The sequence below is a fragment of the Notolabrus celidotus genome, chromosome 11 (assembly GCF_009762535.1).
Source record: "Notolabrus celidotus isolate fNotCel1 chromosome 11, fNotCel1.pri, whole genome shotgun sequence".
NCBI lineage: Eukaryota > Metazoa > Chordata > Actinopteri > Labriformes > Labridae > Notolabrus > Notolabrus celidotus.
In genome coordinates, this window is record NC_048282.1 from 26,101,229 (window position 1) to 26,117,634 (window position 16,406).

Sequence of the window (16,406 nt, forward strand, 5' to 3'; positions counted from 1 at the left end):
GATCAATTACTTGAAAAGTATAAATGCTGTCATGTTGAGTCCACAAGGAATGAAATGACCCTCTGTTTTAAAGTATACAAGTGGTTTAAGAAACATCTTCTCATGCACAAACTTGGACACATCATCAGTGTTGTTTCCTGGAATCACCGGGTGTTTCGGGTCTGGCAACAGACACCCTCCTCCTCGAATTTACATGATTCAAATTTAAGTGTTATCTGTTTATCACTATGGAACAGGTCTGAAGTATTTAGATTGATAAGTTTTACAATACAAATAGTTCCAAGGGCATCTAAGAGTGCAAACGGTAGTAAGCATGTGCTTAATCTATGTTACAATTATGAGGGGGTCCTTTGAAAATGTTCTCACCTATAAGGGGTCCTTGGCTCCAACAATTTTGAGAACCCCTGGTGTAGATATCAAATGTGTATACTGTATATAAATACACACCACGAGGAAGTGTCAGCTACATCAGTCAAAGCATGGCTTTAACACAGCGTGAGCAGGAGGAAAATAATAAGAAAGATGAGAAACCTTCGGGAAACAGTTCTTGGATTTGTCTCCAGCTGATTGTATTTAACATGCAATGTGATGAAGTGGGCTTCCAGGTTTAGCTGCATGAGTTTCGCATCAGAGTTTCACCTTTCTGTACTTGAGCCTGAAGGACATGTGGATATTTAGTTGAGAGGATAGTTATGCAAACGATGCAACAAATACTCCAGGATCACCCAGGGTAGAGTTTCCCCAACAGTGCAGCATGATCATTTTTACCGCCACTAACCACCCATGCCTGTGATGCATGTTTAGAGGAGTAAGGTAACATGATTAAAGCTTGCATCAGAAAAAGTACTATACTGTGTGGTCAAGTAACCTGCTGCTATTTTCATCAGACCACTTTAGACCTCATGAGTGAATAATGGATAAATAAGTTCTACTTTTTGGACTGTAAATTGTAATATGTTGTACACAAATCACACAAATAAACACTGCATTTAAAAACATTTATTCAAGATCAAAAAATCTGTATTTACAAGTGTCATTCAATAATGACGGTAATATAAGGTACCTTCTCAACTGGTGTAAACACTTTCAACATGTTGAAATGTCTGAACTGAATTCAGTTTGTGATTTTAACTTTTATAGTTGGAGAAAATAAAAAAGAATGACTATTTACATTGAAACAATTATTGAATGCAATTTGACTAATGGAGATTCAAGGTGAAAATGCTATTTAGAATCTGAAATGATACATTCATATGCGTTCTTGGATACTGGGACTGACAAGAAGTAACTGCTCCTCAGTTTATCAAGCGCCAAAAGAATGGTTGTTGTGTTATATGTAGCTTTAGCATCATTTTGTTCAGCAGTCATGTACAGTTCAGTGTCATCTGTCTAAGTGTTAATGCAAGAATAGGGTGAACAATGCTGCCAACACATGAAAATGCAGATACTATTTTTTATACTTTTAAAACGTATCCTCAATCTCTCAATGTCATTGACAACAGCCTCTGCAGATGTATACTGAGATGCCCCGACCAAACTCATCCCGGTTTCATGTATGAAACTCTGAAAACCCTCAACAGGTCAATATCTAAGATCACACTCATCCTCTTCCTCTCTTAGACACACCCAGCAACCTATCTTCCTTGTCCCAAAAAATAGCAAAGAAATTGGCAGAGATGTCTTAAAACTCAGAGCTCCTTCTGACTGGAAGATTTTGCCAGAGAATCTAAGAATAATTAACTCTTTAAGTCCCTTTAAAAAAATCCTTATTCTGCTTTCTTAAAATGATGTTCCCCTGCTTTCAATAGTAATGTCTTCCTGCCCCTTTCATTGTGAGGCTTCTGCTTGTTGGTTTTGTCAATATTGTTGGTATTACTATTAGAATCACAACTATCAAAGTCATTTTAAGTAATGTAATATAAATTATGTGATATCTAGTCTATTTTTAAATAGTGTGGGTATAGTGGCATTATGGGAATAACATGTGGGTGGGTTTGTGCATGAGAGCCTTTGTATGTAATGTTGAATGAGTGCGGAATTTGTATTGCATTGTATGTTTTGTACTGGACCCCTTGAAAATTAGATGATTCATCTCAAGGCGCTATCCATTGATACGTTTACAATTCATGACAAAGTGGACCATGTACAACCCCAAAACAGGTGACATATCTCTCAGACACCTGATCTCCAGGTTTTGGCCCATCTTAACTCCACCAGAAAGATTTATGGTCAGTCCTCTCCAATGTTGAGCTAGGGCCTAAGAGGGCAAGGATAACATCTTTTTTAAGTTCCCATGAAATGGCTATTGGTTATATGCTATTGGTTTCCACATATTTACCTGTAAAAAATAAATTAAGTTGACCTTAGAGAATGTGTAAAGACAGAAACAGTGTAAAGCTCTGAAATGTGCTGTGTCTTGCTTGGAATTAAATCTTTAAAGGAAAGTAGAGTGGGCATAACAATCAGAAAGTAAGTTAGTAAGCATGGGGCGCCAAGTCACCAGCTGGCTCATTGGTCCTGTGCCTGGAGGGGAGCTACTGACATTTAGTGGAGGATCAATAACAATCAACAAAAACAACTTTTTTCCAATGTTAAACATCTAAGGGGGGTTCATTCTGTTAGACCAGTTGTTTAGAAGACATCTGTTTGAGAGGATGTAGTTCAAGTCTTCGGCCATGACTTGAAACACTACAAGAAAATCTGTGCGCATTATATTACCTAGCCTGCCAGCATCCTGCAGCTGAATCTTGAGCATCTCCATGGGTGTAATGACGATGACCTGACACATGCCTGCACAGCATCCTGCCAGCATTTCCTTAATCACTGTCAACTTGCCACTAAAAACACATGAGACAAACAGACATGGTTAAAAATCAAAGAATGACAATATAGAACAAGTATCTGTCTTTTTCAGTGCTAATACTACTCACCCATCTTTGCTCAGCTGGTGGCGGAAGAAGTCATTAGCTGCCAGTTTGATGGCTTTCTCAGGGGTTACCTGGGTTTCCAATGCTAATAAAACTGAATAAAGGCTAGAATCAAAAGCATCTTTTGAAGGAGGGTGCGTTTTTTAACATGTTCTTGTAGAGTTGCTGCCCGCCACGTTGGATCTGCAGGCGGGTCTTGGCCAGGTCGATGGGGAACACACAGGTGACTCCCACCATGCCTGCTATGCCTCCATTGATCAGTTTAGCAGGGAGACTGTTTCAGGAAAAGTCAAAACAGACGGGGGAATAACAATAATTCATTTTTGAACATCAAATCTCTGCAGGTGGAATAAAATGGGTCTGTGGAAGGTAAGGCGGCCAAAGAGAAACGTGGATTGGTCATTCAAAACTTGAGATCAATCACTATATGCACAGGGAGGTAATGCATCATACTCCTTTAGGTGTACGTGCATACTGTTAGGCATCAGTACTGCATCAGTTCTGCGTATTGGGTGACTGTTCTGGGAATATGGTGATCCAAAAATAACTTGTCCACAGAGTAAATCAAAGCAACACAATAACACAGGAGTGACTACTCATGAATGCTTCTATAACTCACCACGCATGCTCTAGAGAAGAAAAAGATGGCAAACTGAACTGTATGCTGTATTAAAGACATGAAAGCATTACCTATTCATGTTTTGTTCTCTGAGCCGCCTCAACCCTGTATCATGCTGGTGCAGGTTCGTACCTATACTGCTGTTGCTGGGCCATGGTTCTTGGTTGTTGTGAGTGCAAAAGTTAGTCAGCACAAAGGAGGAGGCCGCAGAGGGAGAGCAGGCTGAAGGTGCCTGAAAGACACTGAGCAAGGCAAGAGGAGAAAGAAGCTTGGGGGTATATATAGGGAGAGGCAGGCCCAGCCCTGCAGATCCAGGGTTATAATTCAATGTAACTCTTCACTCACTGAGCCACAAGCCAAGAGCGGGAGCCAGTGTCTGTCTTCACACCTCTGAAATGAAACCACAAGCCAAATAGCATCCAGGGATACACTTTCCAACTGTTTAGGAAATTGATTGCAAACAGGTTATCGGCACAAAGCCTCATGATCGCAAAACTAGGAAATGCTTTTGTATTAAACCTGTAACAGCTGGAAATGTAGGAGTCAGAAAAGTTGAATGGCTTAACTTTTTTTATTTTTTATTTTCTTTTTTTTTTTACTCTTGTCTGCATATATATTTCTGGTTTGTGTCATGTTTGTCACAAACTGTCAAATATTAATGCAATTTATTCTTGCAGCAAAAGAAAAGAAAGAGAACATTTTTCCTCTGTGCTTGTGACTGTGTGCCTGCGACCATCACCATCCCTCTTAGAACTCTGGCCTATCTTTTATTGACAGCTAATATCATGTTCTTTGTAAAAGAGGGCGTGCACACCTAGGTGGGCCAAAAAAATAAATAAGAGAAAGTGAAAGATTACATAAGGATATACAAAGGGACAGGGAAAGAGAAGGAGAGAGAGACCTAAGACACTTAGATGGAGAGGGACCATCTCACCATGACGCCAAAAAAACTCTGTGCGGTGATACTAATGATTAAGCAACCCTTAGTGTCCACAATCATTACTGAAGCTTGGGTCGCAGAGGGTTGCCGCCGTGCTGTGTTCTATTTGTGTAACAAGACCACCACTGATGCAGATGATACCACTTGGGTCAGATCAGCCGAGCGGTTCAGCCCAGCACCCGGGCCGCGAGAGCAGTCAGACCGAAGGACCCAACCTGCCGCGGGAGACCCAGGCCAGGGGACAAGCCAAGGACCCAGACCGGAAGCAAACAGGTACCGCCGGAGCACCCAGGGCGACCCCCAGGTCACCCAGCGGGAGGAAAGGGGGGCGAGGGGGGAGAGATCCCGCAGCCCCCCCATGGAACACCTCCACAACACCGCCCCCACAGCCCCCCAAGACAGAGCCAAAGGAGCCACCAGGGCCGAGGGGGCCCAGCACCAGGAGCAGACAGCCAGGCAGCCAGGCAGGACCAGGACCAGAGCCCGCCAACCGGTTCGCCGGAGCGGGGGGAGGGCGGAGGCGGCAGGGCCCCGGGAAACCCAGCCCCGAGGGCAGCCGCGGACCAGGCACCCGCAGGGGAGGGGGCAGCAGGGGAACGGAGGGTGACAGGGACACCAGCCACCCACCCAGCCCCGATGGACCCCCAACGAGAAGGGCCGAGCCAAACACTAAGGCCCCGCCAAACCTGATCTGTGTTTGTGTCATATGAATTGAATTTTGGTTTGTTTTCTTGGTTGTATGTATGTTTGCTAGTGAGGTGGATTAAAAAAGGGGGGGCAGGAAGGGAGGCGGGAGAGAGGGGGGAGAGCCGTAGTGCACTACTGCATCACAATCCCCCCCTTATGAACAAATCTATAGGCAGATAGAATAAAATTTGCACTATCTTTTATGAACTACAGAGTTCGGATTCAAAACCGACTCAAGTAGTGCTGGCAAAACAGTTGACCCGAAGACCACATTTGTTGGAAGCTATAAGGCAGACACTCAGTTCTGCACAAGAGACTGAACATCTGAAGTTTTTATGTTAGTGAGAAACAGAATAAGCACACAGCTGCCTTTGAGCATTGTTTGTACTTTGCTAGGATGAAAGTGACAAGAAGGTAGGATACATTTCTGCAATAAAAGAAAATCAATGGAGAGTCTCATATTGAGTGCAATCACCAGTCTCAGCTCTCACGTCAACTCAAAATTATAGACCCAATCTTTGGACCGTTACCTTAAACACATGAGAGTTGTTTCGCAATAAACCTGCAATTTTTAAGGTGCACTTGATGAAAAAAAATAGAGTAACATTGATTTAGCTTTTTTTTAACAGAGGTCTTTGAGTCTACTTGGAAATCCGGTCAAATATTAAATATTGTATAGAACTGTGGGTGTTTTCATTGCGCTGCAGCAGGAATTATTGGACAAATTGAGAGTACAAGATAGAGCATGAATATGCAACAAGGTTTTATATCAGGCAAATACAAAATAGCCTACAGGGTGAAAATATTGAGTATATAGTGGATGAAAAAAGATTCAGGACTTCTTCAAAAGAAGAGGATCACCCTCTCAAGGAGAGTTCAGATATTAAAGCTATTCCAAAGAGTACCCATAATGCCCTCATTCACTCCCGTTACTCTTTTCATCTCATTCATTTACACAGGTAATACCACTGAAGCTGTTATGCATAAGCTGAATTTATTTTTATTGCAATATTTTCTCTAATGCTCAAATAACAACATGACAAACTAAAGAGCTATGAGGAACTACAATAACACATCAACTAGCACCATTTTCTCTGCATACTTTTGTTAGCACCTTGTCAGGTTTCCAAAGTATGATTGTTCTTGCTTCGGATGGTTGAAGCACATCTGTTGTAAGAGAACCTGCGCGTGCGGACACAGTGGTGTGAGCGTGTGTCACAGCGCCTGCAGCTGCACCTGCGAGCTTCAGGATAATACATCTGTGGATTGGCATCCTGAGGGCAGCCAGGCAGCCGGGCAGGCTGGTACACCAAAGAGAGAGGGACACAGCTACGCTGGATCAGGAAAGTCCTCCCGAACCGTCCCCTCAGATTGGTATCCTAAAAAGAAGGGGAGAAATAGCTGTTAAAGTGGAGCAGGGATTTGAACCCAGAGTATACCAATGTGTGGGCCTAGTTCTCACCTGTGTGTAACAATAGCCGCTGCAGATGGTGGTGTTGATGGCTACACACTGAGCACAGTCATGCCTCTCAATCCATAGGGTGTGATTCGTCAGCATACAGGCACACAGAGTCCAACCCATCAGCATACACAGCAGCATGCATCTCAACATTACAGAAGGCATGCTGAGAGACACACATGTGCAGCAACAGTGAGACAAAACACAATGATGCATACAGGACAACTCAAAATAAAATACTTATGCAAGGCTAAGTACAAGAGAGGAAACACACCTTGACATTTGGCCTTTTCTTTCATGAAAAATTAGGGAGGTATTGCATGCAACAATGTAGATGTAAGTGTGAAAAAAATATTTCCAGAATGTAATAAATCTTCTGTTTACTTTAGCAAATTACGCTTTCATTCTCTTTCCAGGTTCTTTCTCTTTTGAAGTCCACTCTGTTAGTCCACCTTCCTGTTCTTCTCTTCTGTACAACTCTGAAGCAGTCAATGTTGTCCATCCTCTTTTTATAGAACCTCCACTTCAGTCTACAGCATCATTTCCAAAATCACATGTCATTTGTCTCCATTGTTTGGAGTTCAAAACCTCGAAACCTACATACACTCAGGGGCAGAGGTCTGTTCAGTGCTTGTGAGCTTGCCTCATGGATTTGCTGTGGTACCCCAGGTCACATCAAAGAATATGTTCTTGGCCATTTGCTGTGGTTTGAACGACAAACAACAACACGGTTATACAACTGTGTCAGCGACCTGAGGCTGCTGAAAGTTGATCCATGTGGTATGTTCTGCACGTTTTAGGTCAACAACCATATGTTTTGATTGCAGTGTCTAGGAGCTCAGAGAAAAAATCGTCAAAGGTGTGTCCTCTTTTCAAAATGTTTCTCAGTTGAATAAATGAGTGATGGGAAACACACAGCTGCTTATCAGGAGTTGGTTGAGATAGAATGGGAAATCATAAAATGAAGCATGGAATATGAAAACAAGAGAAAATCTGATACATTTGTTTATGATTTCATATCTTTTATTGTTATATTATATTAATAAGTTATATATTCATAATCATTATTTTTTTAATTCCATATATTACCATGGTGTCAGGCAAATAATGATATTGGTAAAGGGCTATTGAATTTGGTTTGATCAGAAATGTCAAACAAAAATGTTTGATCCACTCTCCCACTTGCCACTTGTCCTGTTTGATTTTGAGTTTTGCTATTGTCAAATAAAAGCTACACAAATTAATCTCAATCCATAATTTTGTACCAAAATGGATGACGAATTGCTCTTATTTGGCTTACACTGAGTCAGTACTGACATGTTTCTGTCGATTGTCTTACCTTCATCCTTATCTAAGCCATCGATCCTTCTGTTATTCCCACGTGTTCCTCAAGTGCATGTCCATGTGCCCTAAATTACTAGTCCATCACAAAACAGCCAATAAATAAACTGTAAAATAAACAACTAAAAGGTGGAGATCAACCAATAAATCAATCAATCTGCTTACGATTGACTGAATTTTTAGATAATAAGATAATGCTAACAATGACTCTTGCTCTGTTGCTCTTGGTCGCCACTGGAAATATGAGAGTGTTGAGTTTTGGGTGGTTGATAAGGACTTCATGTTTTTTACCTGCTGCAGCTTTGTTCTTTTGTTGAATCATCCTCCCTGCTACTTTGTTAAATTCACATTCTGTTACTGTTAAATCTTACTAATGTATTTTCCCAGAATTGAATTGCACAATACACAATCAAAGGGATAATCAATCACTAAAAGTTAAAATATATGCCCAATTTGTAACTCCTGAAGAAAAATTATTTATGAACTGATGGACTGACTGACATTTCTGTGACAGTTTGATTAGCCTGCTTATGAACACACCTTATATCCTGATTGACATTTCAACAATAATTCCTGCTTCTGACCTGGCCCATATTTCTGTTTTTGTTTTACATTCATCATGTCAGGTCACAGTTATGTAACAAATACATCAGATAACGAAATGAAGTGGGTTGTGGACAGTTCACAGATTATCTGCCCTGACACAGATCCAGCCTGTTTGAGATGGATAGATGATTATTTCTGTTAGGTTAATGAGGCAGAACAGCCTTTTGAAGTATGAATCTACACATGTCTCAAAGCAGTAGTGCTTGGGATCAGTTTTTAACACCAAAATATTAGGCATAGTCTACAGGTTAATAATCATGCTAATTTATGAATCATACCTTAACATATCTGATTCATGTGCCCAAAAACAATATGTAAATCTAAATGTTTGGGCACACTTGAAAACCTTGAAGCAAGGTAAACACGATTAGCTGATTTTCAGGCTCTAATCTTTAAAAACATTGACAGTTCTGAATTTTCTTGTGGACAGGCAATCTAACAGGACAGGTTGTTTGATTGTCCTTCTGGTGAACTCTGGTTTTAACTCTATAGTTCTCATCACACTGTGTAACTCTACTCGCTTCGATAAGGGCCTGCAACTGGGTCAGACAGAACATGAAGCTGTTTTATTTTATAGAGGCCATGACCTGGCAATGCCCTCCGGGTCAACATGATGCAGCTCAACATAAACAAGCCCTTTATCTTTGTTGTTTCTCAGTAAGTTTGCCCAAGAAATCTATTGGTTGATTTTGATTCAACTCTAACAAATGTGGAAGTTTTCACTTATTTTTCACATTTCTAAAATGTAAAAATTTAAGTTTTCACAAACAGCTTTTAGGTGTAAATTGTCAGAATAAAAAACCTGTACATTTTCGCTGTTCACTAAGTCCGTGATTTAATGGGTGGAGCTTGAAACTTGGCATAATGTCATTAAATATAGGCTTTACTTCTAACTGTCTAGTATTTGTATGTATGTATAAAGCTACAATACAAAGACACAAAAGGTTATTCATAATATACAAAAATCACAAAAATAAATAAATACCAACACAAATAGCACCATGAAAAGGTGCAGAAGTTTTCAGAGAATAATCAATATTACTGCCTACTGTTCTAAAATACACTACCGTTCAAAAGTTTGGGGTCACCCAGACAATTTTGTGTTTTCCATGAATTTATCAAATGAGTTACAAAATGAATAGAAAATATTGTCAAGACATTGACATGGTTAGAAATAATGATTTTTAGTTGAAATAATAATTTTGTCCTTCAAATTTGCTTTCATCAAAGAATGCTCCCTTTTCAGCAATTACAGCATTGCAGACCTTTGGCATTCTAGCTGTTAATTTGTTGAGGGAATCTAAAGAAATTTCACCCCACGCCTCCTGAAGCCCCTCCCACAAGTTGGATTGGCTTGATGGGCACTTCTTGCGTACCATACGGTCAAGCTGCTCCCACAACAGCTCAATGGGGTTGAGATCTGGTGACTACGCTGTCCACTCCATTACAGACAAAATACCAGCTGCCTGCTTCTTCCCTAAATAGTTCTTGCATAATTTTGAAGTGTGCTTTGGGTCATTGTCCTGTTGTAGGAGGAAATTGTCTCCAATCAAGCGCTGTCCACAGGGTATGGCATGGCGTTGCAAAATTGAGTGATAGCCTTCATTATTCAAAATCCCTTATATCTGGTACAAATCACCCACTTTACCTGCACCAAAGCAGCCCCAGACCATCACATTACCTCTACCATGCTTTACAGATGGCGTCAGACACTCTTCCAGCATCTTTTCACTTGTTCTGCATCTCACAAATGTTCTTCTGTGTGATCCAAACACCTGAAACTTTGATTCGTCTGTCCATAACACTTTTTTCCAATCTTCCTCTGTCCAATGTCTGTGTTCTGTTGCCCATATTAATCTATTCCTTTTATTGGCCAGTCTCAGATATGGCTTTTTCTTTGCCACTCTGCCTAGAAGGCCAGCATCCCAGAGTCGCCTCTTCACTGTAGACATTGACACTGGCGTTTTGCGGGTACCATTTAATGAAGCTGCCAGTTCAGGACCTGTGAGGCGTCTATTTCTCAAACTAGAGACTCTACTGTACTTGTCTTCTTGCTCAGTTGTGCACCGGGGCCTCCCACTTCTCTTTCTACTCTGGTTAGAGCCTGTTTGTGCTGTTCTCTGAAGGGAGTAGTACACATCGTTGTAGGAAATGTTCAGTTTCTTGGCAATTTCTCGCATGGAATAGCCTTCATTTCTAAGAACAAGAATAGACTGTCGAGTTTCATATGAAAGTTCTCTTTTTCTGGCCATTTTGAGAGTATAATCGAACCCACAAATGTGATGTTCCAGATACTCAACTAGCTCAAAGAAAGGCCAGTTTTACAGCTTCTCTAACCAGCAAAACCGTTTTCAGCTGTGCTAACGTAACTGCACAAGGGTTTTGAAGGTGTTTCTAATCATCCATTAGCTTTCTAATGCAATTAGCAAACACAATGTACCATTAGAACACTGGAGTGATGGTTGCTGGAAATGGGCCTCTATACACCTATGTAGATATTCCATTAAAAACCAGACGTTTGCAGCTAGAATAGTCATTTACCACATTAACAATGTCTAGAGTGTATTTCTGATTAATTTAATGTTATCTTCATTGAAAAAAGCAGTACTTTTCTTTCAAAAATAAGGACATTTCTAAGTGACCCCAAACTTTTGAACGGTAGTGTATAGGATTTTGACAGTAGAATTTCTATGTCCATATTTCACACTTCTTGATTGCAAAAATAACGTTTTTATTCTCAACTCAACACAACTCAACTTTATTTATATAGCACCTTTTATACATAAAAACATGCAGCCCGAAGTGCTTCACAAAATAACAGAGAGACAGAAAACAACAGCAATGGTAAAATTATAAAAGGCATGATTATAAATAAAATACTTAAAAATCAAATCAAATAGTAAAATTAATAAAATAAGTAATAGTGGAAAGAAAAGTTAAAAATAAGGTAGCGTTGGCCAGGATAGCTTCTTTTGAACAGCTTATCTACAGAATCAATAATAACACTAAAGTATTCAGATCAATATGGGGTCTTTATCTCGAAATAATTGGAAAAGGTGACTATGGTATCCGATGCGCAATTAATTTGTCCTCTATGTCTGATGAATGTCATCTATGATTATGAAAAGTAATATTGTGACATGAAATACTATATGTTAACCTCAAAACATCACCGAGAAAATTAGGAATGCTATTTTATTATTATTTTTATTATCTTTTTTTGTATTTATTTTATTATTATTATATGTATTTTTTTTCTATTTTCTTTTTGTTGGTTTTGTATAACTTATATATAATTTGTCACATTGTGGTGAAAAAAGCAATACTAAAAATAAGGTAGTGATAACAAGATCAGATGAATACAAGAAATAAATAGATAGATACATAATTAAATAAGATAAATATATGTGAAAGCAATGATTCAGATAATACTGATTAAAATAAAAAGAATAATAATGTAGTCCAGGGCTAAACATAAATTAAAAGCTAGATTAAAAAGGTAAGTCTTAAATTTACTTTTAAAAACACCGGGCGGTGAGGAATATTTCTGTGTTCATGTAAAGTCAAAAGTGGGGGGAGAGTAGTCTGAATTGGGTTGTGGAGCTGTGTCCCACCTCATACATCGCGCTCATCGGCCAGCCGCAAGCGATTCCAAGCCAGTGAGCGTCACATCCACCGAAGCGACGCTATCAATGTGCGCTACTCGGCTTCTCCTGCTACGACTGCTCACAATGGCCACAACTTTCTGTTCACTCGCTCACCCGCATCAGGTGATACCCTGCAAGGGCAACTATTGGCTCGTGTCTCAGACCTTCCCCGAGGTGATTGGAGGAGTGATGAACACTCTGCATGTGACCTCTACAATGAGCTTCCGCCCACAGAGGAAGTAAAGAGAGAAGGACTGATATATAGTCCCTCGTACTGTGATTTACTTTCTGTTAGGGTGCAATAAAAATGTCAAAGTAAGTCAGTCGATATTCAAGCCTGCGGAACAACCGTGTACACATCGGGGACGTAGTTTGTCGAGTTTCCGCGCCTTCACACTTGATATGCTTTCAATGAAGAGTAACAGACAAGCCCGGGGCATGCTGGGAAATGGAGCCGATTCCTATTGGTCGCTCTTGTGATATAAACTACTACCAATGGTGGACAAAGTACACAGCTTCATTACTTAAGTCAAAGTATAGATCCTCCATTCAAATATTACTCCAAAACAATTGAAAGTTGCTCTGTCAGATTATTACTTGAGTTAAAGTACTGGAGTACTTGCTTTTAAAAATATTGAAGTATTCAAAGTACTTCTTAAAAAATCTCAAGAGTACATAGAAGTACATTCTGTTACATTTTGTTCATTTAGAAACCATTACATGAAATCTCTAAAAACTATACCATGGAATAAAAACAGCAACCAAGTTACTCTCAGCACAGACAACTTAGTTTGAATCGAAATCAGAATCAGAATCAGAATCCGCTTTATTGGCCAGGTATGCTTGAACACACAAGGAATTTGACTTGGTAAGCTGTGCTCTCTTTGTACAAGAATAAAAATAAAAATAAAAATATAATAATAATAATAATAATAATAATAATAACAAGAATAAAAATAATAATAATATCAACTATAAACACAAAAAGAACAACAAGTAGCCATTACTAATATGTACAGGCTAAAATGATATGATAATAGTGCAGTGGTGAGTAGCAGAGGTAGTATTACATTACAAAAAAGTATATGTAGATGATAGTTAAATAATAAAATAAATAAAATATGTGAATTCTGCTTGGAGAGTTGTAGAAATGTTAATTTGGAATGAAATAAATGTTACATAGCTCAAAACGCTTTCTCAGGTTGGACAGTGAATTTTTGTATGTTTGGGCAGAGTGGGAAACAGGGCGAACATTTCAGACGATGCGTATCATTCTTCATTTAAAAAACCTCTAACAAGATCAGATGAATATAATAAATAATTAAATAAGATAAATATATGTTCAAGCAATGATTCAGATAATAATGGTTAAAATAATAATAAAAATGATAATAATGTAGTCCAGAGCTAAAAAATAAATTACTCCAAATTAAAAGCTAGATTAAAAAGTTAAGTCTTAAGTTTACTTTTAAAAACACCTAGAAAGTTCCACAGCATAAAAACAGAAAGCTCTCCAGACAGTGTTTATGTGAGACACACAAGGAACATTTAAAGATGTGTAAATGTAAACTCAAAAGTGGGGGGAGAGTAGTCTGAATTGGGTTGTGGATATGTTTCAAGTGCAGTCAAGAAAACATAGAAGTACATTCTGTTAAATTGTGTTCATTTAGAAACCATTACTTGAAATCTCTAAAAATTATACCATGGAATAAAAACAGCAACTAAGTTACTCTCAGCACAGATAACTTAGTTTGAAATGTTAATCTGGAACAAGACAAACGTTCTATAGCTCAACACGCTTTCTCAGGTTGGACAGTGAATTTTTGTATGTTTGAGTAGAGTGGAAAACAAGGAGAACATTTCAAACGATACGTTCATTCTTCATTTCAATAACCTCTAACAAGATCAGATGAATACAATAAATAAATAGATAAATAAATAATTAAATAAGATAAATATATGTTCAAGCAATGATTCAGAAATCAGAAAGAACTTTAATCACAATGTATCTCAAGAATACAAAGAATTTGACTGGTATTTTTGCATACAAACATAAATAGACAGACACTAAAAATCAAGTACTAATAAAAAATATATAAAATATATGTACAAAAGGCACGAGTGCAATAAAAGAAAAAATAGACAACATGATAATGTGCAATAGTAAGGATGAAGGTGGCTCTGTCCATGAGGTAGCTAGTTTATGACAGTGCCAAGTGTGTTCAGTGTTCAGATAATAATGATTAAAATAATAATACAAATAATAATAATGCAGTGCAGGGCTAAAAATAAATTACCCCAAATGAAAAGCTAGATTAAAAAGGTATGTCTTAAGTTTATTTTTAAAAACATCTATAGTTTTAATGTCCAGAGGAGCAGAGAGTTCCACAGCTTAGGGGCGTCAAAACAGAAAGCTCCCGGTGTTTGTGTGAGACACACGAGGAATATTTCTGTGTTAATGTAAAGTCAAAGGTGGGGGGAGAGTAGTCTGAATTGGGTTGTGGAGCTGTGTCCCACCTCATACATCGCGCTCATCGGCCAGCCGCAAGCGATTCCAAGCCAGTGAGCGTCACATCCACCGAAGCGACGCTATCAATGTGCGCCACTCGGCTTCTCCTGCTACGACTGCTCACATTGGCCACAACTTTCTGTTCACTCGCTCACCCGCATCAGGTGATACCCTGCAAGGGCAACTATTGGCTCGTGTCTCAGACCTTCCCCGAGGTGATTGGAGGAGTGATGAACACTCTGCATGTGACCTCTACAATGAGCTTCCGCCCACAGAGGCAGTAAAGAGAAAAGGACTGTTATATACTCCCTCGTACTGTGATTTACTTTCTGTTAGGGTGCAATAAAAATGTCAAAGTAAGTCAGTCGATATTCAAGCCTGCGGAACAACCGCGTACACACCGGGGATGTAGTTTGCCGAGTTTCCGCGCCTTCACACTTGATATGCTTTCAATGAAGAGTAACAGCCAAGCCCGGGGCATGCTGGGAAATGGAGCCGATTCCAATTGGTCGCTCTTGTGATATAAACTACTACCAGTGTATATCTTTTGTAGCTAATGGTTTGTCTGTTGAAAACCCTTTTATGTACACTGTATTTATGAAAAAACATTATTACTTTTGTTTAGTATTTTAATCGAACTTTTTATTTCACAAATTAACAAAAAACTGCAAAGATATCCAGAATTTATATATTTTTTAATGATCTAAAAATAGTACATTTAACCCATTATAGTAAAAAATGTCAACAAAAATAGTCACTAAACTTGTAATAAAACCATGAAAATAGAAAATGTAATGAGTTTCCTGCCTTTCTTTTTGCCAGATGACTCCTAAGTTTAGGGTTAGTGAACAGTTAATTATCAAAAGCATCAGTAGCAGTAGGTTAATTCATAACGGCACAGGAAACACAGCCACATGCTCATATAGGCTAAATTTCTGCAGAAAAGTTTGGGAACCCCTGCATTAAATCACTGCATGTTCAAATACTTGCTACACCTTGAGGTTTCATCAACCTTCAATGAAGGGAGGCTCGTGGCTTTGTAGATCCATACCTAAACTGACCAGTAGGTGGTAGACAAACACAATCGCATATCATGTTCTCAGCATACAGTGTGGATGCATTTGTTGTTCATCTGTTTCCCACTGACTGCTGTTGCCTGAACAGCTGAACAGTATAACTCACCAGAGCTAAAATGCTTCATAGCACTCCCAGACAAACATTAAGTGCAATCTAAAAGCTCAGTGGGACAGGTGTAGAATGTACAGGGACATATGTCTCAGCTGGCAATTTGCTCCACAGCCTACAGATAAGGTTTTTATTGTCATCACTTATGAAGGAATTCAGGCTCAAGAAAATTAAATTGTGTGGCTCTGTGGAAACATTCTCTTCAGTGAATATCCTGCTTCAATGGTCTTACAATGAGTGGCCAAGTCAAGGCCATCTTCACACAGGCAGAAGCAAAGAGACTATGGATGTATCATGTCTTGTTAGACAAAGGAAAGGAAAATGTGAAGTTCTACAATGAATAAAGACAGGGATAAAAGCGACAGAAGGCAGCATTTAATTTTTTTATTTTTTTTTGGACACCAGTTGCTTACTTTTTTAAATTTACATATGACAAAGTGAGGTGACATTTCATAAAACTGATAATAAAACTGCTTTTTAAAAAAT

At 39.0% G+C, this 16,406-nt stretch overlaps 1 protein-coding gene across 1 annotated transcript; it reads right to left on the reverse strand.

Annotated features, from left to right (window-relative positions):
- Nucleotides 1-5,914: 5,914 nt before the first annotated feature.
- Nucleotides 5,915-8,338, reverse strand: LOC117821392 (thyrotropin subunit beta-like). The gene is made up of 4 exons (XM_034695617.1): nt 7,972-8,338; nt 6,907-7,333; nt 6,636-6,798; nt 5,915-6,552 (listed from the first exon to the last, which is right to left on the reverse strand). Exons 2-4 carry the CDS (start codon nt 6,912-6,914, stop codon nt 6,292-6,294), a joined length of 432 nt encoding a protein of 143 aa, XP_034551508.1. The 5' UTR covers nt 6,915-7,333; nt 7,972-8,338; the 3' UTR covers nt 5,915-6,291.
- Between the last annotated feature and the right edge of the window lie 8,068 nt (nt 8,339-16,406).